Here is a 20,485-nt window from a genome sequence, read left to right as displayed (position 1 = left end):
GGAAGTTAAAAAAAGTTTGCAAAATACCTGTAATTTTTTGGCAGTAAGTCTTCCAGAAATCACTCCCTTGTCATTATTTTGCTTTTTATGCTCATTTATCACTCCAATAATTCTTTGCTCTAGTTTGTGATTAATTACCACCTGTTGAAGCCAAAAAGGTCATTATTAGAATCTAAATTATTAAATATTTAATAATTAGAAAAAAATGACAGAGTTTTCTATATCCCTGCCAACCAATACAAGGATTTCAGTGAAAATCAGATAAAATAATTATTGTATTTTATTTTTTTTAGTAATTATTATTTTTATTTTTTTTAATTTTTTTATTGTTATGTTAATCACCATATATTACATAATTCGTTTTGGTAATTATTGTATTTTAGACTACCATTCATTGGACCACATCTGTACCATATATTTTAGAAAAAAATGTGCCGGGGTGCCTGGATGGCTAAGTTGGTTAAGCGTCATGGTGTTAAGCATCAGCTTAGGCCAAGATCCCACGGTTCTGGCATTGAGCCCCACGTCAGGATCCCTGCTCAGCAGGGAGCCTGATTCTCCCTTTCCTCCCTGCTATCTCTCTCTCTCAAAGAAATAAATAAAATCTTTAAAAAAAAAAAAAGAAAAAGAAAAAATGTGACATGGAAAAAGCAACATATGGCAAGAAAAAATCCTTTGAAAAACCCTCTTGAACCTGCATGTCTCAAGACATTGTTCTTGGATTGCTATTGTTATGACTGATTCCTAAGCTTGATCCTAAACAAGCTTAATCAGAATCCTTGGAGATGGAGTCCAGAAATCTGTTTAATGTAGCACACAGCTTGAAAGAATGGATGCTACACTAAAAAGACCTCTAAGGTAAAAGTAAAAACTATATACACAGTAATAATTAGGCTACACAAATTCTTTTGGCTTTCAGGGTTTGATTCCTGTTTTTCCATTAGCCATTTTTGTCTTTAATATTTTTGTTCCATATGTTCTTTCCATATTTTTGACCTAAGAATACATAAACATCTACCTACAAAGAAACCACCCCTTGACTACATCTTTACTGAATGCCTACAATGAGCTATGTTCAAAAATATACTTCAGGAGTTCAGTCTAGCAGAGGAAACCTATATAAAAAGATAAACTGTAAACCAGCACAGCAATCATTTAAAAAGGCATATGAAAAAAGTAAGAAACCACAAGGAAAACTGCTGAGTTATGAAGGACTTCCTAGAGGTTCCAGAGGTGACAAATGGAGAAGGGGAAGTAGGTCTTTTTAAGCAGAGAGCCCACTGACAAAAGCCCGGAGTCATAAAATCACATGGGATTTGAGGGAACAATGAGATTTAAACTAAAATTTTAAGTGGAAAAGAATAATGGGGAGGAGGCTGGAAATGTACACCAAATCAGGTCTGAAAGGATGCATATGCTATCCTTAGAAATTTGGATCTTATCCAGATCTTCCTTAATTTCTTATGGGCTTTCAACATTATGTGTTATAATTTACTTCTATTTAGTACAGATCAGCAATTAACTATTACAAAAAATTTAAATACTCCATAATTTTCTTATATTTAATATATCTTCTTTTTCATTTCTCAAAGAGAACATTTCTTGAAATGCCTCAAAATCTCAGTACTCACTTTTAAAATAGATTTATCCAGATTAGCAGGACCACCAGAATCATTTGCAGAATTAAAACTATAAATTTTTGGACCTGTGTATAAAAGACAAAAAGTAGTCAAGGCAATTTAGTCATTGATAGCTATTACACTATTTTAATTTTCCTCTAAAAAATTGCTAAACATTAAATATTTGATTTCAGCTCTTTTTTCCCCACTTCACCAAGGAATCTACAATCTAGCAATATGGACTCTAAATTTTCAAAAACATTTTACCAATTAAATTTCTCTAGGTTAACCAGTTACTTACAAAGAGCAAAGGCTTGTACATTTTTTAAATTAAATCTATCTTCATCTTCGTATTTTCACAATCAGATGCTTTTCTGCCTGGTACTTGGCTGAAGTAAGACCTCTCAGAGGATATTAGATTCCTGGTAGAGACGATGGTTAATATTAAAGAGAAACACTCCCTTAAGGTAAAAATGAGGTGCCAGTTCCTATCATCTTCTATTCATAGAGTCCAAGGTTGCTGTATTAGTTTCCTAGGACAAATTACCACAAACTTGGTTGGCTGAATATAACAGAAATATTCTCTCACAATTCTGGAGGCCAGAAGTCCAAAATCAAGTTGTCAACAGGTCCATGCTCCCTGCAAGCTCTAAATAAGAATCCTTTCTTGCCTCTTCTGCCTTTTGGTGATCCCAGGAGTTGTTTGCCCTGTCTGCCTCTTTTTTACACATGGTGCTTCACATGGCCTTATTCCCTGTGTGTCTGTGTCCAAATATCTCTCTCCTTTCTCTAGACACTACTCATTGGATGATTTCACCTCAAGATCCTTGACTAATTATATCTGTAAAGACCTTATTTCCAAATAAGGTCACATTCTGAGGTTCCAGGTGCAAATGAACTTGGGGGGAGGGAAGGGGAAAATGCGACACTACTCAACCCACTACAGATGCCAACTCTGTTCCAGCCAACAGAAATGCTATGCGTATCATCAGTTCTCTAACAACGACCAACCAAGAAGGAATAAATAGTATTAAAAGGTACTTTCAAACCTTTGGTCTCATGATCTCCTTACTCTCTTAAAAATCAGTGACGATCCTAAATACTTTCTGTTCATGTGAATTATAACACTGATATATACATACTGTAAATAAAAAGGGAAAAATTTTAAATATTAATTCATTAAAAATAACAAACCTATGACCAGTTAATATAAACACTTTTTATGAAAAATAACTGCATTTTCCAAAATAAAAAAAATTGTTTTCCATTTTTGCAAATCTCTTAATGTCTGGATTTTGCATTCAATTTTCTGTAGTATTATCATGCAGTCATTGAAAAATACCACTATATCCTCATGAGAAAATAACTACAAAAATGACAACATTTTAGATTATGGAACTAGTTCTGATCTCACGGAGCCCCAGCCAGAATGGTCTCAAGAATTCCACAGGATTCCTTGAAACACACTTGGTGAACTACTGCTGCGTAAGAATAATCCTAGAATCTTATAATACCTACTTAGTCTACTCTTATATATCTCAAAATAAGGTGTGGTTTTTTTTTTTTTTTTTTTTTTTTTACTTTGAGAAACCTACACATTAAATTTAGAAGTTGCTTACTATGATTTTAAAGGTCAAGAACTTTGATCCTTGTTGACTTACAGAAGGGTATTCATTTTAAGATGCTAGTTAATATAATCAGGCATTTTAAAACAAAAGTTTTTGAGCATAACTATTTACATTTGGGCAGTCTGAACTAGAGACATTACTGGTTCCCTGAATTACTTCTATGCTAGAGTTATACAGAAAGTACCCAAGGCTACCTAGAGTATATGAAAAGATAGTGACAATTCTGGCACAGAATGGTTAATTTCCTTATCTTTTAGTCTTAGACTCTAATCTTAGTAACCTTCCTCATCAACTCATGTCAATAGTCATAAATTAGAGGACCTATCAGTAGTCCTTAACCATTTCTGTGAGGTTTCATTAGTTGCAGTAAACTTGTTCACAAATTTAGCATACTAATTAGAGTTTACAAGTCCCCCAAGTCATTGAGGGGACCCAATTATAACCCTTTTGGAAAAGATACAGATGGATGAGAGGTTTATTACCAAGACTATACTGAGAAGCAGTTCAAGGTTGATGTGTTACTGAGAGAGGTAAAACTGTAAATTCCTTTTTTTTTTGTTAGTAAAGACTGAAATAAGCAGTAAACTCTGAAGACAGCAATAAGCTCTCATTTGTCTCCTCCAACTATTCCACCTGAGATATCCAATGATACCACGTCTTTGAAGTCACTTTATACTGTGAACTTCCAGAGGGCAAATAAAAGAAAAGCTGAGTCTCCAGAAAATCGGGAGAGGAATGTACACCAATACTGGTGCACATTCACTGGGTGTCAAAAAGTGTCCCTAAAAGTGGGTATGTTTTTATTTTAATCAATATGCGAAATGAAGCAACAATGAGATCTTGCCTCAGAGGTATGACCGATTGAATCAAGTAAACCAGTAAGACTCTTTCTGTTTCAAATTCTTCTTAAAACATGTTCAATCAGCAAAATTTGAAGCTTTTTATGAGGCATTACCTCTTACAAATATCTATTATTGTCCCTGGAGGCATGCAGAGGCTACTAAAAAGACTGAACTTACTCAATTCCCTGAAACTGCTCTAATTTTCTATTGGGCGATTCTTTGGTCTCCTTTCCTGTCAGCTGTCAACCTTCAGAATGCCAGTCTAACAGCCCCCTACCACCAGATTCAAATGTGTTACTTAAGAAAAATTTAAGGCACCAGAAGAAAACAGATATTCAACCGTATAAACTAGTAACCCTATTTTCAAATGCAATTCTAAGTCAACAGGCCATGGTATAAAGATGGTTCCCATTCTTTTGCCAAGTAAGGTGCACAGGATTTATGAGCTATTTTCCTTGCTGCTTAAAGACCTTTTTCCATAAACTGTGGTTTTCCTTTTCACACAGAGTTACTGGAAATCTGACTGGAAGTAAGGATGTTAGTGTACTATATCTCTAAGGCAAAAGTATTATGGATTTCAAATTTATAAACTGTATTTCACAGAACACAACATATTATTGTCAAGAATATTACATTAAAGTTGAAGCACAGGGGCGCCTGGGTGGCTCAGTCGTTAAGGGTCTGCCTTCAGCTCAGGTCATGATCCCGGGGTCCTGGGATTGAGCCCCACATCGGGCTCCCTGCTTGGCGGGAAGCCTGCTTCTCCCTCTCCCACTCCCCCTGCTTGTGTTCCCTCTCTCACTGTGTCTCTCTCTGTCAAATAAATAAGATCTTTAAAAAAAAAGTTGAAGCACAGAAAAAGTGATTTCCTCAAGATGACTCAACCAATAAAAAAGCATCAGCCAAAAATCAATTTCTTATTGCCTAATACTCTTTCACAACACATTCCTTTTAAAATGTATTCCATTTTACATCACAGAGTGATTATAATGACCCACTATCACTAATACATTCACTTTGAGTTGCTACTGCTGGTGACAGGTGCACTGAGATACTCTGGTTTCTTTCTGACCAATAGTATACAACTGCAAGGGGATCCAAACCAGCCAAGGGATCCAAACAGCGATAAAATAAGATCCAGTCCTGGTCTTCATGGGGTAATTAAGCAACTAATTATCCAAATAAGCTCTGAAAGGGAGTACAGAGTATCTAGAGAATAGATGAGGATGAACAGATACAACTTGAGTAGTCAGCGTCTGTGAGGAAGTCCACACTGCCAGAACCACCTGACTAATGTGATCCTTTAAAAATGTAAACTAGCTAAAATCTCTCCTACATTTAATACCAACACAAGCCCCCGACACTCTTCTTGTTTTCTTGTAACATGCCAAGCTTACTCCCATCTTAGGGCCTTTGCTCTTGTCCCCTTAGCCTCAAACACTCTGTCTCCAGATTTTCCAAGAGCTGGATGCTTCCAACCATCTCAGCATAGAAGTTTTCCTCAGAGAAGCATTCCCTGTTCTTTTTTTGACACAGAGATAGAGCATGAGTGGGATGAGGGGCAAAAGGAGAAGCAGACTCCCCGCTGAGCAGGGAGCCTGATGTGGGACTCGACCCCAAAACCCTCATGACCTGAGCCGAAGGCAGACACTTAACTGACTGAGCCACCTGGGCACCCCAAGCATTCTGTGTTTTAAGCAAAAACAGACTCTACCACCCAATTTATTCTTTACCAAGTCACTGTTTTCTGCCCTTTGTAACACTTTTTCTGTTTTACTTGGATGACCCTGAAAAATATTTATCACGGTTTTTATGAGTTCACTCATGACATTACTCCCCTAGTGTTCTTTGCCTCTTCGGATTTCAACTCTCAGCTAGCTTTAAGGATTTTCACACATACAAGCCTTACAGTCATTAGTTCTCTCTCCCAACCAGTTCATGTGGTATTCCCAGTGCCTAAAATCTTGCCTGGCACATAGCAACAATTCAAAGATTATTTGATGAACAAATCAAATGAAAAAACAGGAGTGGAAGAATACTGAGAACTGTGCCAAGAGGCATTTCATGGCAGTAGTGATTCTTTACCTCTAGATGAGAAGACAATTTTGAGAAGTAATGCTATATACAATGCCTTGAACTTTTGAAAAGATAAGAGATGAAGTGGACTAGAACAGTTACCCTTACATTAGCAACTACAATAAGTTCAGAGATAATTTTTATATACACTGGTATACATATTTAGTTATAAAATATTTTCTACAAATTTAATAGATAATCTCTCATTTTCTCTCTCTTGATTTCTTAGCCTTAATTCCTCTGAATTTCTCCTTGCCTCTTATCCAAGAATATTTTTTAATGACTATATGCACGGCACCAGAACAGACACTGAGGTATATTAATACATATCCATGAAACAGTTCCTACCTCCTAAAATTTTGTAGGCTATTTCCTCACATACAACAGGCAAGACCTAGACATCAAAAAGAATGATTCAAGTAACAATGATAAATGAGCTGTGGATACAGAAGAATTCAAAAAGTAGTTGACATCTGGGATGGGTGTTACAGGATTTCGGAAGACAGTGTTTGGGATAGGTGGCATTCCATTAAGAGAAAATGGCAAGAATACCGGAGGAGAAAGTCAATAGCTGCATTTGGAACAATGAAAATACCCCAGATTTGCTATAGGTGAATATAGGAATTAGGAAAAAGGCTGGAAAAAGGGTCTCAGGTGCTAGGTGAATGGTACGGACTTTATCACAAAGTCAGTGAAGATGCTGTGGAAGAAACTGAGAAGTGCTATGAACAAAGCAGCGTCCAAGATGAATCTGATGCTTGAATGCAGGCCAAACTAGAGGAGGAAAAATAACAGAGTTGGGGAGACCCATCAGAAGGCTTTGCTGGTACTCCAGGAATTCATGAGTGCCTAGACAGGTGTGAACAGCACAGAAGAAAAGTGAAAATGGTGTACACAGAAGATAAATGAGTCAAGACTGAATGAAGCTGGGCAAGAGATTACACATGAGGAAGAAAGGAAGGCATTAAAAGTAACTATTGACATTGGATAAAGAGGAATGTGGAAAAAAAGAAACAAGGAAATCAAAAAAGCTAGTGTGGGAAGAAAAGAGTAGTTTAGTATTAGTGGAGTTAAATCTGAGAGGCTTGCAAAAGAGGACCAAAAGGTCCAAGTAAATATAGAAATGGCTGACTTGGGATTAGAATAGAGACCAGGACTGGACAGATTGAGGAGTCATGTACAAAGGACAAGACAGAATTAGTAATGGAGTACTCTCCTAGAACGGCTATAGAGTGAGAACTATACTGTCATAGACTAACACCTTTGGTGAGGGTCACATTTTGGAGCAGGAGAAATGGGAAGACAAAGATTAGAACAAATTATTAGAGAGTTGAAAGAATTCAGAAGAATATCAGGAAAAGAATGCAAAAGAGGCTGATTGAGAGTAAAGTGCTATAGAATAACAGTCGAAGAGAAATTCTATGTATCTGTATTTATAGGCATTATAACTTTGTAGTCAAAAATATTATAATAAATTGTAGGCAGCAGCTCTTTCTGCCCATGGGTCCCGTCCCCGTGCTTTAATAAAATCACCCTTTTGCAAGAAAAAAAAGTTATAATAAATTGCAGGGCAAAGAATTATATATCCACCCTCTATGTGAAAGTTTAAGGGCCAACTTCTTCAGTCTCATCCTCTCTTCGGCAACGCTTACATTCCAGGAGTGCCTCAAAGACCCAAGCTCCTTCCTCACTGAAGATCTTTGTACATGGAGTTCCTTAACTCTGCCAAGAATACTACTCCCCCCATTCTTTACAAGGTTAACACGTATCAGTCCTCCTAATCTCAGTTTAACTGTCACTTTTTCTAAGAGACCATGTATGACCCCTCCTCCTCCCAGGTAAAAATTAGGTTACCTTGTTAAATTTTCTTCCTTAGCTTTTCTTTGTGGCACTTAGTAAGTATGAAGCAATGTTCGTAGGATTATTTAATGCCTCTATCCGCCATTACATTAGCAAGGTCCATGAAAGGTGATGTGTCCATACTGCTCACCCCACCCATAACATCATGAAAGATACAGGGGTATCTATATGCACGATAAATGTGTTGGACGAATATTTCAGTAAAAACTACAAGCAAACAAGCTAAGCAGAACAAAACAGTACACCTGTTCATCTTTTGGAATCAGTTGTAATAGGGGCCCGCTCATCTGTAGCCGGAATCAGCAATCTCTTGTGTTATCAAACCAAATTGCACAGTACGCCAAAACAGCATGGTTATGGTAAAGCTCGGAGATAATTCCGCAATAGATTATACCCATATTCGGTGTGTTAGTACTGAAATTCTTACTACAGATTTTTCCATAACACATGAAAACACTACACCCCGGCTGAAAATGATAAGAAGAATAAGTACAAATGGGTCTGGCTCCAGGAGGTTAGAACTACACACCCTACCTCTGCATCAGCCTAGCTAGTTTAGGTGATGGCTCAAGACAGATCTCTGCTGAGACGGCAGCAAATGCAATTTTTATTCTGTTCTCGGAAGAAGAAGAAGGGGGGGGGTGTTAGGTGGGAGACGCCAGGCCGCAACAGGGCTACTGTCATAACTTGGGAGGCCCCAAAAGCTTACACTGACCTAGAACAAGGCCACCAGATAGGGAACTAGCAGCTCCAGGTGTGGGAGATAACAAATTTTTGAGACCTAGGGCCCGCCCAAGTTGCGCTGGCTTCTCCCTTAGAACAGCAGCAGCTGCTCAGGGTGGAAAGCCCGGAGCCCCAGGACCTTTCGTACCTTGCTTGACTCGGGGCTCCTTGGTGCTGACGGCAGCGGCGGAGGGCGGCCTGGCCACGGACTTCTTGTTTTGGGCCTCCCCAAGGGCTGCGGCCTCGGCGGATTTGGCTCTGGAAGCAGACACTGCGGCCCGGACCGCCGCGGCTCCCGGCGCCTTGTGTTTCTTGTTTTTGCCGCCCATGTTGCAGCTGTGGCAAAGAATGCCCCCGGTCAGATCCCGGAAACACCGCAGCACCGCCTCCAAGGGCTCTTCACATTCCCCGGGTCTCACACCGCCACCCTGCGTCCTCCATCCGGGCTTCTCGGGGCTGGGCGACCGCAGCCTTGCAATTGGACCGACTCACCACGGTTCCGCCTCCTCGCCGCCCTCTAGGTGCCTGCGGCGTGCCGGGCCGTGTCGCCACTCTCCCTCTTTAAGTCAGGAAGCTGGCCACCCAGTAGTGGTCGGAAAGGAAAAGTCGGAAGAGAAGAAGTCAGGGAAGAATTCTGAGGGATGGGGTTGTATGACTATTTTCTTTTGTCTCCTAAGGGCGACAGCTGAGGCTTCCCTTGGCGTCACTGTTGGTGCGCTCGCAGAGCATCGTGGGTAGGAGGGAGATTTGGTCTCCCAGCTCCGAAAGATGGCGGACGCCTTCGGGGATGAACTGTTCAGCGTGTTCGAGGACGACTCGACCACCGCGCCCGGAACTAAAAAAGACAAGGAGAAAGAAAAGGGGAAATGGAAGGGGCCGCCGGGGTCTGCGGAAAAGGGCGGGTAAGGAAGATGTCAGGAGGTTTTTTTTTTCTCTCTCCTCAATGCCGAGGGGGAGAAAATACAACGTTCTTTTGTAGAGCATGAGCAACTGGAGCGTACAGCGAGTGGCGTCGGGAAGTGTAGGGGTTTGGGAAAAATGTTGAAGGAGGAGAAAGGCTTTTGGTTTGGTGAATCGGGATTTTGGTGTTCCCCGGTGTCCGCAGGCAGCGTGAGCTCCTGGCACTACAATTCCTTAACGCCTAGGTTGCTGACTACCCTGGTGTGCGCCGTGGGGTCGGGACGGGAGGTAAGGTATTTCTTAGGTTTGTACCCCGCAATACCACAATGGCACAGTCTTTAATAAATGAGACTAATGACCAGTTCAGTAGAGTGTTAAGAAGCTTAGAAAACGTGACTTGGATTGACTTGGTACCGGCAAACAGCGGCAGGAGAGAGAAATCTAATCTCCATGCTTTCGCGTTTTTTGCCCATATAAAGAACGCGAGAGTGCGTACTACTGGGGTTGTGAGGATCAAGTGAGATAATATATGTAAAGCACCTATCTCCACGTAACGGTGCTTAGCACGTAATACATTGTCAAAAGCTGGTTATCGTTGAGTTTACTAAGAAAATTTTTAAAAAACTTACCGGTTCCTAAACATATATATAGACTGATGAATAAAACTACCTTAAAGTGTACGGAATTGTTTATAATAGAACAAGAAAAAGTTAATACGTGAACTAAAATAAGACGAATCTAAATACAAAAGTAAGATGGTTCATTGTTTATCAACAAAATTTAATGTTGACTGGGGGAGATACCAGGAGAGTAAATTAAATTACACATGATTTTGCTCTCAAGGAATTTTTAGTCCTGATAAAGAGAACAGGTACATATTTTAAAAGTTAGTAGATGATTGAGATAAAATAAGTTGTGTATACAGTTAATTGCTATACAGGTTCAGTAAAGAGATCTCTTTGTGTCATTCAGGGAGCCTTACATGCAAGAGGAAATGATTTGTTACTCGTGGGCAGATTTTTTTTAAACAAACTGGGATAGAGGGAGTGTTTGCTTGGGACAACAAGATAAAACTGAGAATAAAAATTGGTTTTAGACTGTGAAGGATCTTGAGTATCAAGCACGTTAATTTAAATTTCATTTTTAAACCCTGGTGAATAAGGTTTTTGTGTTCTTTTTTCCTAACTTGCTGATTGGTTAAGTAGAGTGGTAGTTTAGGAAAATTAACTTGGTAGTGGTTGTCAGAGTATATTGAAAGAGGAAAGATGGTAAAATAAAAGTAAGAAAGTAAATTAAGGAAGTATTTTAGCTTAGGAAACCAAAAGAATCTCAAGTTAGGAGGTGGCAGAAGGAAGGAAAAGGAAAGGTGTAAAATGTGAAGAAAAGTGACAGGCCTTAACAATGGAACAGGCCAGAACAATGGAAAGGGAGTCAAAAGAGAGAGATTTTGAATTTGGATATCAGGAAGAAAAAAATGTAAGGAAATTTACAGGAGCTTTTGATTTGAAAATGAAATTAATTTGACTTGAGACAAAGTGAAGTTACAATAGTATATCCAGATGGAGGTGTCCAGTGGGCAATTTTAATTAGGTTTTGGGCAAACCTCAAAACTGGAAGTATACATTTGGATGTTGCTTGAATTGGTACTGCTTGAGTTGGAGATCCCTTTGGGCAAGTACTGAAGACAAGGATTAGAGAAACAGAACAATCAGGAGTGTGAAGTGTCAGGTAAGTAGGAGTCAAGGTAGAAAAGTAGTCTTTCTCATTGAGTTGGAAAGAGTTGGGAGAGTTTCGGGGCAACAATTCAGGGAAAATGAGAAAGGAGGACAGGTTCTTGCGTTTTTTTTCCCCCCAAAGAGGAATAATTAATAGTTCCTGTAGTCTGAATGGGCAACTGTGATGTGATGAAGACAATACACAAGTAATTTCCGACTTTAGTAAATACTGTACTTCATAATTACTAGGGTAAAATTAATTCACTTTGTACTGTACTATTGGTAAGCAAGTGAAAGTTTGTAGGATACAAAAATTTAATTTACATTTTAATTTTACTAGGAAATACATGAACATTAGAGAAGGGAAATACATAAGAAAATATAGAACACTAGGGACTTAAGGGATTTTATTTACTAACATTTCTAGCTAGGTGTGGTTTTAGGAAAAAATCCAATTTGCCTGATTCCAACTATCACACTATAATAATTGTTATTCATATCATAATATGCATGATTTCTATCCAATTTAGGTAACATGGGGCAAATCGTGGAATTTAGAGAAACTTCTTGTGTATTTTATACTCTAGATCAAGTGGGTACTTTTAAGAAACTTTATATTATGAAAATTATTAATATATGGCTAGGGTGTGGGAGAGCATGGAGAGAGAATAGTATGAACTCCATGTGGGCGCCTGGGTGGCTCAGTTGGTTAAGCGACTGCCTTTGGCTAAGGTCATGATCCTGGAGTCCCCGGATCGAGTCCCGCATCAGGCTCCCTCTGACGCTCCCCCCTCTCATGTGCTCTCTCTCTCTCATTCTTTCTCTCTCAAATAAATAAATAAAATCTTTAAAAAAAAAAAAAAGAACTCCATGTACCCACACCATTGTCAGCAGTATCAAGTCAGGGCCAATCTATTCCTGCACCTCCCCGCCCCCCCGTTTTTTTTTAAATCAAACGCTATTCCTCATGTTATTTTTCCCTAAATATGGGATAGGTTGCATCTTACTGATAATGACTTTTTTCCTAGGATGGTTATCATGCCATTATTATACCCCAGAAAATTTACATTATTTCCTTAATATCATTGGAGATCTTGGAAATGTTATCTTGATTGTGGTGGTGATTTAGGAAACTTTACAGACTTTTTTTTTTTTAAAGATTTTATTTATTTATTTGACAGAGAGACAGCAAGAGAGGGAACACAAGCAGGGGGAGTGGGAGAGGGAGAAGCAGGCTTCCCCGCGGAGCAGGTAGCCCGATGCTGAGCCCGATGCGGGGCTCGATCCCAGGACCCTGAGATCATGACCTGAGCCGAAGGCAGCCGCTTAACAACTGAGCCACCCAGGTGCCCCTAGGATACTTTAAATATACCCTAATAAAGCCTAAAAAAAGATAAAGAAAAAAGAGTGCAAAGGAGTGCAACATACCAAATCATAAAAATCCATTCATCAAGAAACTAAACACATAATCATACACCCATGTTGGTCACCATTAGAAGTTCCTTAGGGCACAACTCATTTCTCTTCAAACTGATCAAGAATCAAGCATTTTCCTCCCTTTCTTCTGTGAACCATATTTCAGGGTAAACAGCTGATAGAATGTTCTTTTTTTATACATAGATTTGAGGTAATAAATGCAGAAAGGACAAAAATAGAAAAAAAATCACCATTTTGCTGGGGTGCCTGGGTGGCTGTCATTAAGCGTCTGCCTTCGGCTCAGGTCATGATCCCTGAGTCCTGGGATGGAGTCCAGAATGAGATTTCTCCAGTTGTCTCAAAGGTATTTTATTGTACTTGGTTTATTTGAATCAGGATTCAGACAAAGCTCCTACACTGTTTTGGTTGTTACACCCTTAAGTCTTATTCTACAACAGTCTCCCTCTTTTTTCCTTATGCCATTGATGTCTTTTGGAGGGATAGCTGAGATGAAGAGCCAGGTCCTTTGTCCTCTATAGTCTCTATAACCTGAATATGCTTTCTTAGGCTGTTATTTAACTAGCTCTTATATCCTTAAGTATTTACTGTAAATTATCCTTATATCTAAAGCTTAACTGTTTAGTGTAATATCTACTATGCCCCTGTAGGTGTTACACACTTAAACTGTAGCTAGTCAGAATTGATATGTGCCCTGAATGTGCAATACACACTAGATTTTGAAAACTTAATGTAAAAATATGCAAACTGCCCCATTAATTTTTATCTTGATATTGAATTGAGAGTATTTTTTATATATTGGATTAAATGAAATATATTAAAATTGACTTTAATGCTTTTAATATGGTTAGAAATTTAAAATTACATGTAAAGTTTGCATTGTATGTGTATATATTTATCAGTGCTGATAATAGTTAATTAGATTCAGGTTCTGTTTAGCTAGGAATAATACACAGTGCTGCTGTGTACTTCAGTTGCATTACATCATGAGACATATGTAGTTTTTAAGATGGATGAGTGGGTTAAAATAGATGAGCCTTATCCCTCTTCAGCTTTTCACATAATGGGTTTAGCATGATTGTTGCCTTGCTCCATTATTTCTGTGGTGGTTGGCAAAATGGTGATTTTTTTTTTTTAAAGATTTTCTTTATTTATTTGACAGAGAGTTAGCAGAGCAGGAACACAAGCAGGGGGAGTGGGAGAGGGAGAGAAGCAGGCTTCCCGCTGAGCAGGGAGCCCGATTAGGGGCTCCATCCCAGGACCCTGGGATCATGACCTAAGCCAAAGGCAGATGCTTGATGATAGCCACCCAGGCACTCCAGCAAAATGGTGATTTTTTTTTCTATTTTTGTCCTTTCTGCATTTATTACCTCAAATCTATGTATAAAAAAAGAACATTCTATCAGCTGTTTACCCTGAAATATGGTTCACAGAAGAAAGGGAGGAAAATGCTTGATTCTTGATCAGTTTGAAGAGAAATGAGTGTGCCCTAAGGAACTTCTAATGGTGACCAACATGGGTGTATGATTTTGTGTTTAGTTTCTTGTTGAATGGATTTTTATGATTTGGTATGTTGCACTCTTTTTTATCTTTTTTAAGCTTTATTGGGGTATATTTAAAGTATCCTAAATCACCACCACAATCAAGATATCATTTCCAAGATCCCAAAAATGCTGAATGCCTTTTTGTAGTGTATCCCTCTCTCCAGCCCTGCTTCCAGGCAACTCCTGATCTTTCTGGCACTGGAGAACAGCTTGCATTTTCTAGAATTCAATTTAAATGGAATACAGCAGTGTATATTCCTTTTTTGCCTGGTTTCTTATATTCAGTGCTTTGGAGATTCACTCAGTTGAGCTGTGTATCTCCAGTTCCTTTTGTTGCTGAGTAGTGTTCAGTTTATGGATAACCATATATGTTTATACCTTCATCTTTTGACACTTGAATCTTTTGTGTTAGTATTTTTTGTTACTCCTACCAATGAGAACTCTTTAAACTGGTTCTTTTGACAAGCTTAGTCAGTCTTTGATAGCTTTTGTGCTTTTTGGCAAAAGATTTTCTAGACTCATAGTATACATTTTCAGTCCCAAACCTGGAATGTGATCTCTCCAAAGGGTCTCTAGTTCCTTATAGTGGGAAATGTTATTTGGTGCTTAGCGTGCTCATTGCATCAGGATTTAATTGCTTTTAGGCCTTTAGAGTGGAAGGAACTGGGGAATCACTGTTATTAGAAAAAATAAAGTTCATACTGACTGATGATATAATTAATATTACAAGGTTTTATTTGGCTTTGATTTTGATAATTGTATCCTTTTTTTGCTGAAAATCTTCATACCTAATGATAATTACATAATTAGACTTTTTGTATTCTTATAATAGTTAAAAAATAACAATACATAGTAGTATTGCCATTCAGTATAGAATATTCAATAGTGGTTCTACTATGTGGTTCTTTTTGTCCTTAGAAAAAAATACATCACACTGACAGTGAAAATGCTCTTTAGTAGTTCCTTTTCTAAATGTTTATGCTAAAAATTTGATACCTGTTGTGTTCATTTGTTTCAGTTTATTTTCTGCTTTTAAGGATTGCTAAGAATTGAATTTTTTTTTTAAAGATTTTATTTATTTATTTGACAGAGAGAGAGAGAGCCAGAGAGGGAACACAAGCGGGGGAGTGGGAGAGGGAGAAGCAGACTCCCCGCTGAGCAGGGAGCCTGATGTGGGGCTTGATCCCAGGACCCTGGGATCATGACCCGAGCCGAAGGCAGACTCTTAATGACTGAGCCACCCAGGCACCCGTAAGAATTTAATTTTTAAGAAATTATGTAAAACATTATTATTTTACAGTTCCAAAATCAAAAGTATAAAACAGTACATTCTTGCTTTTACCCTTGTGTCTTCTGCCCTGTTCTTTCCTCCCCTTGAGTTTTTGGTTTCTTTTCATTTTTCTTTCTGAAAATGCACATGTGCACGTGCATGTCTGTGTCTGTCTTCTCCACTCATTGTTATACAAAAGATGCCGTTTAAGAACTGTTCTTCATCAGGGCGCCTGGGTGGCTCAGTCGTTAAGTGTCTGCCTTCGACGCCTTCGGCTCAGGTCATGATCCCAGGGTCCTGGGATGGAGCCCCTCATCGGGCTCCCTGCTCTGCGGGAAGCCTGCTTCTCCCTCTCCCACTCCCCGTGCTTGTGTTCCTGCTCTCGCTGTGTCTCTCTCTGTCAAATAAATAAATAAAATCCTTTAAAAAAAAAACAACAACTGTTCTTCATCATTTTTCACTTAACATGATGAAATAGACATAGGTCCATGTTAGTATATAGAGCTCTTTTTTATAGCTGCATGGTTGTAATTCCTTATGTGGATGTAATGTAGTTTATTCCATCAGTATTTTAGTAGACATTGGGTTATTTTCAGTTTTTCACTATTACAAATAGCCTTGTACATGTTTGTCTTTTTTTAATTTTTTAAGATTTTATTTATTTGACAGAGACACAGTGAGAGAGGGAACACAGCAGGGGGAGTGGGAGAAGGAGGCTTCCCACCTGAGCAGGGACCCCGATGCAGGGCTCGATCCCAGGACCTTGGGATCATGACCTGAGCCGAAGGCAGACACTTAACGATTGAGCCACCCAGGCGTCCCTTTCCTTTTTGATTTTTAAAATTATTTTGCCATTTTTCTTTGGAATAGATTCCTACAAGTGGAATTACGAGGTTAAAGGGTAAATGTATGTCATTTTGCTAGGTTTTGCCAAATTCTTCACAGGAGAGGCACCGTTTTGTGTTTTCAACAGTGTGGCAGGCAGAATGGTGCCTCTCTCTTCTCCCCCACAGTGAGGTCCATGTCTCAGTCCTGAGAACAAGAATCAGAATTAGAAAATTAACACCGATACAGTGTTATCTATCTACAGACTTACTCATGGTTTGCCAATTGCTTTAATATCCTATATGAGCAATGGATTCTGTATGTCTAGAAATAACATTTTCATGCAGTTTCAGTAAATGAAAAAATTACTCTTCTGGGTACTTGACTGGCTCACTCGTTAGAGTATGCGACTCTTGATCACAGGGTTGTAAGTTCAAGCTCCCCACTGGGTGTAGAGATTACTTTTAAAAAATAAAATCTTGAGAAAAATAATAAACTTATTCTTAAAGAGTAAGCCTGTTATCTATGACAATTTATTTCCATCCTTCTGTTTAACTCAGGTGTTTAAAGTGTGCAAGTTCTACATGTGACATACATACCAACCTATAAGAGAAATAAATAATTGGAGACCTAAAAGTCTAACATGCAGTAATGAATAGTAGAGGTCTTCTGAAGGAAAGTGTTCTACTATAAATTTAGGTTTTAAGTTTCTCAAAGTTATACAAACTAAATTTTTTTGTTTTAGGGTTGTCACCAGCTGCTAATAAGTTTTAATTGTGATGGTTTTATTGATGCTTACTAATTCAAGGATAGAAGAGTAGAATGTTAGAACTAGAGGAATCTTAGGTATCTTCCAAATGTCTTACTTTACTGAGGCCCAAGGATATTGATGGCTTGTCCAATTGAGATTCACATAAGTAGTCAGCAGCAAATATGGGATAAGAGTGAACACCTTTCCAACTAAGTTGGTAGTAATAGGATTTACAAATTTCAGATTTTGCTAAGCGTCAAAGAAGGAACTTTGTTATGGAAAGATTGTTAAAGCATACAGATCGTTACTATTTGTTACTCTTTAAAAAAAAAAACTTTTTAAGTAAAACATAAGAGAAATGTAAAAGTCCATAAACTGAATTTTCATAAAATGAACATACTGATGTAACCCCCATTTGAGACAAAAAATAGAGTCAGACATCCTTCTTTTCCCCCCAAAAAAGTGACTATCCTGATAACATATTAGTTTTTTTCTGTTTGTGAATATTATGTAAATGGAATCATTCAGAATATATACCTTTGTGTCTGACTTTGGCGTAGCATTGTTCATGAAATTCATGATGGTAGCTATCTCAAGTTGAATGCGGAAAGAGATGCAGACTCCAGATGCATTCTCTTAAGACAGACATTAAAGAGATTTGTAAAAATATAAAACAGTGCCACTCTTCTCATTTTGAAAATACTTTTTATCAAGTGTTATTTATGTTAATATTATGGTTTTGTTATTGCTATTTTAAAATGAAATAAGTAAAGAGGGGTGCCTGGGTGGCTCCGTTGTTAAGCATCTGCCTTCGGCTCAGGTCACGGTCCCAGGGTCCTGGGATCGAGCCCCGCACTGGGCTCCCTGCTCAGCAGGAAGCCTGCTTCTCCCTCTCCCACTGCCCCTGCTTGTGTTCCCTTTCTTGCTGTGTCTGTCTTCTGTCAAATAAGTAAATAAAATCTTAAAAAAAAAAATAAAATGAAATAAGTAAATATTTAAAAAATTCTCAATTTTAATATCTGATGTGGTAAATACCAGTAGGTATAACTACATAAACAAAATACCTTGAAATCCTCCGTCATTTTTAAGACTTGTAACAAATTCAGAATTCAAAAATTTGAGAGCCACTGATTCAGTATAGTCTAATTTATTTTCCCTGTGAGTAATTATTTTGAGCTTGTTTTCATATGCTTACTGGCCATTTGGATATCCTCTTTTGTAAAATGCCTGTTCAAGTCTTTATTATCATTTATTTATTTTTAAAGTTGTAATCTCCACCCCTGTATTTTATTTAGATATATGGCTTTTGTCAGTTATATGTGGTTCAGATGTCTTCTACTCTGTCTTGCCCCTTTGCTCTCTTAATGATATCTTTTGATTAACAAAAATTCTTAGTTTTAATGCACTCCAATTTATCAGACTTAATTTTTTGTTAATAATTCTGTGTCCTATTTAGTAAAACATGAAAATACTCGTTTTATCTTCTAGAGGCTTTGTTTCACCTTTCATAGTTAGATCTAAAATCCACATGTAATTGTTTAATGTAACAAGCATGTAGGTCAGATTGAATTCCTGTCTGGATATCTAGTCCACTAATACCATTCATTGTCACTACTTTTGACCAATGAATCCAACCACAAAGAAAAACTTTTCTCTTTAATAGTAATATCATGGGACAAGCGAAAGCATTAAATTTTTATTGAAGGTGCTCATGTAAATAAATGTTTAACATTGCTTTAATTTATAATTTTTAGAAGTGTGTTAATTATGTTAATGTGAGCTGTAGAATATTTTTAAAGCAAAATTTACAACAAAATATGAAATGTCAAAAGAGTACTGTTCAGTTCTTTTTTAAATTTAAATATGTTAGTCACTGTTCATAACATCATTAGTTTTGGATGTGATGTTTCATGATTCATTGTTTGCATATAACACCCAGTGCTCCATTCAGTACGTGCCCTCCTTAATACCCATCACCCGGCTAACCCATCCCCGACCCCCCTCCCCTCTAAAACCCTCAGTTTGTTTCTCAGAGTCAATAGTCTCTCATGGTTCATCTCTCCCTCCAGTTTCCCCCCCTTCATTTTTCCCTTCCTACTATCTTCTTTTTTTTTTTTTTAACATATAATGTATTATTTGTTTCAGAGGTCTGTGATTCATCAGTCTTACACAATTCACAGCACTCACCATAGCACATACCCTCCCCAATGTCTGTCACCCAGCCACCCCATCCCTCCCACCCTCCACCACTTCAGCAACCCTCAGTTTTCTGAGATTAAGAATTCCTCATATCAGTGAGATCATATGATACTTGTCTTTGTCTGATGGACTTATTTCGCTTAGCATAATACCCTCTAGTTCTATCCACGTTGTTGCAAATGGCAAGATTTCGTGGGGGTTTTTTTTGATGGCTGCATAATATTCCATTGTGTGTATATATATATATATATATATATATATATATATATATATATATATATACCATTTTATCCATTCATCTGTTGATGGACATCTTGGCTCTTTCCATAGTTTGGCTGTTGTGGACATTGCTGGTATAAACATTGGGGTGCATGTACCCCTTCGGATCACTACCTTTGTATCTTTGGGGTAAATACGCAGTAGTACTGTCCAGTTTTATTAGGGTATTCTGGGCTTTAGCCAGTTTTGATTTGTAACATCTGCTTGCATGACTTTCTATAAATGGCATCTATTATATATGGAATAATTTATAAAATCACTGGAAGGAAGAACTGGTACTGCAGAATTGATTCTAAACCATTTACGTTTCAGGAAGCGTTTTGATGGTAAATTGCAATCAGAGTCAACTAATACTGGAAAATCCAAGAGAGATGCAGATTTTGAGGGCACAGATGAACTGATTTTTGGAAAGAAGCCTAGGGTGGAGGAATCAGTAACTGAAGATTTAAGGTAGTATTTCCATTGTCATAAATGTTAGTAACTCTTAGATGGTTGCATGAAGTCTGGAAAATTACTTATATGTTGCTACTTTATAAAAAGTATTTGTTGAATTAAAGAAATGAAAAATATTTTTTAGTTATATTCATACAAAAATAATAGAATATCTGTCTAAGTTTAGGGAAATGGAAGACAATATAGAAAAGATTTATCTTTTACTATTTTAGAACCCAACTTTGAGAAAGAATCCTGAAGCCTGATTTTTTTTTTAAAGAAAAATACCCCCACATTTCCTTTATTTGTTAATCTCCCAAGAAGAGGATCACTGAGAGTAGAATAAATGGAAAGAATAAAACAGACCCAATGGAAAGTCTAAGTGAGA

The 20,485-nt window shown here is 37.8% G+C and overlaps 2 protein-coding genes across 3 annotated transcripts in view; one reads left to right on the top strand and one right to left on the bottom strand.

Annotated features, from left to right (window-relative positions):
• Nucleotides 1–20,485, bottom strand: part of DHX29 (DExH-box helicase 29) — a 65,116-nt gene that overhangs the window by 33,996 nt on the left and 10,635 nt on the right. The window contains exons 1-3 of one of the 2 annotated variants that reach the window (XM_025892448.2): nt 8,897–9,228; nt 1,632–1,705; nt 28–141 (exon numbers count right to left, since the gene is read on the bottom strand). The exons of the other annotated variant lie outside the window; for it this stretch is intronic. Coding sequence (XP_025748233.1) covers nt 28–141; nt 1,632–1,705; nt 8,897–9,077 — 369 coding nt within the window. The 5' untranslated portion in view covers nt 9,078–9,228. Of the gene's footprint in view, nt 1–27; nt 142–1,631; nt 1,706–8,896; nt 9,229–20,485 lie in introns of those variants that run through there. 2 annotated transcript variants of the gene reach the window in all.
• Nucleotides 9,334–20,485, top strand: part of MTREX (Mtr4 exosome RNA helicase) — a 113,619-nt gene continuing 102,467 nt past the window's right edge. The window contains exons 1-2 of the mRNA XM_025892450.2: nt 9,334–9,650; nt 19,978–20,115. Of these exons, the coding sequence (XP_025748235.1) occupies nt 9,517–9,650; nt 19,978–20,115 (272 nt within the window). The 5' untranslated portion in view covers nt 9,334–9,516. The remainder of the gene's footprint in view (nt 9,651–19,977; nt 20,116–20,485) is intronic.

Source organism: Callorhinus ursinus, unplaced genomic scaffold (assembly GCF_003265705.2).
Source record: "Callorhinus ursinus isolate GAN/ISIS: 27379988/994484 unplaced genomic scaffold, GSC_fseal_2.0 scaffold23, whole genome shotgun sequence".
NCBI lineage: Eukaryota > Metazoa > Chordata > Mammalia > Carnivora > Otariidae > Callorhinus > Callorhinus ursinus.
Note: the sequence above shows the minus strand (reverse complement) of the source record. Positions and strands in the feature narration are given on the sequence as shown.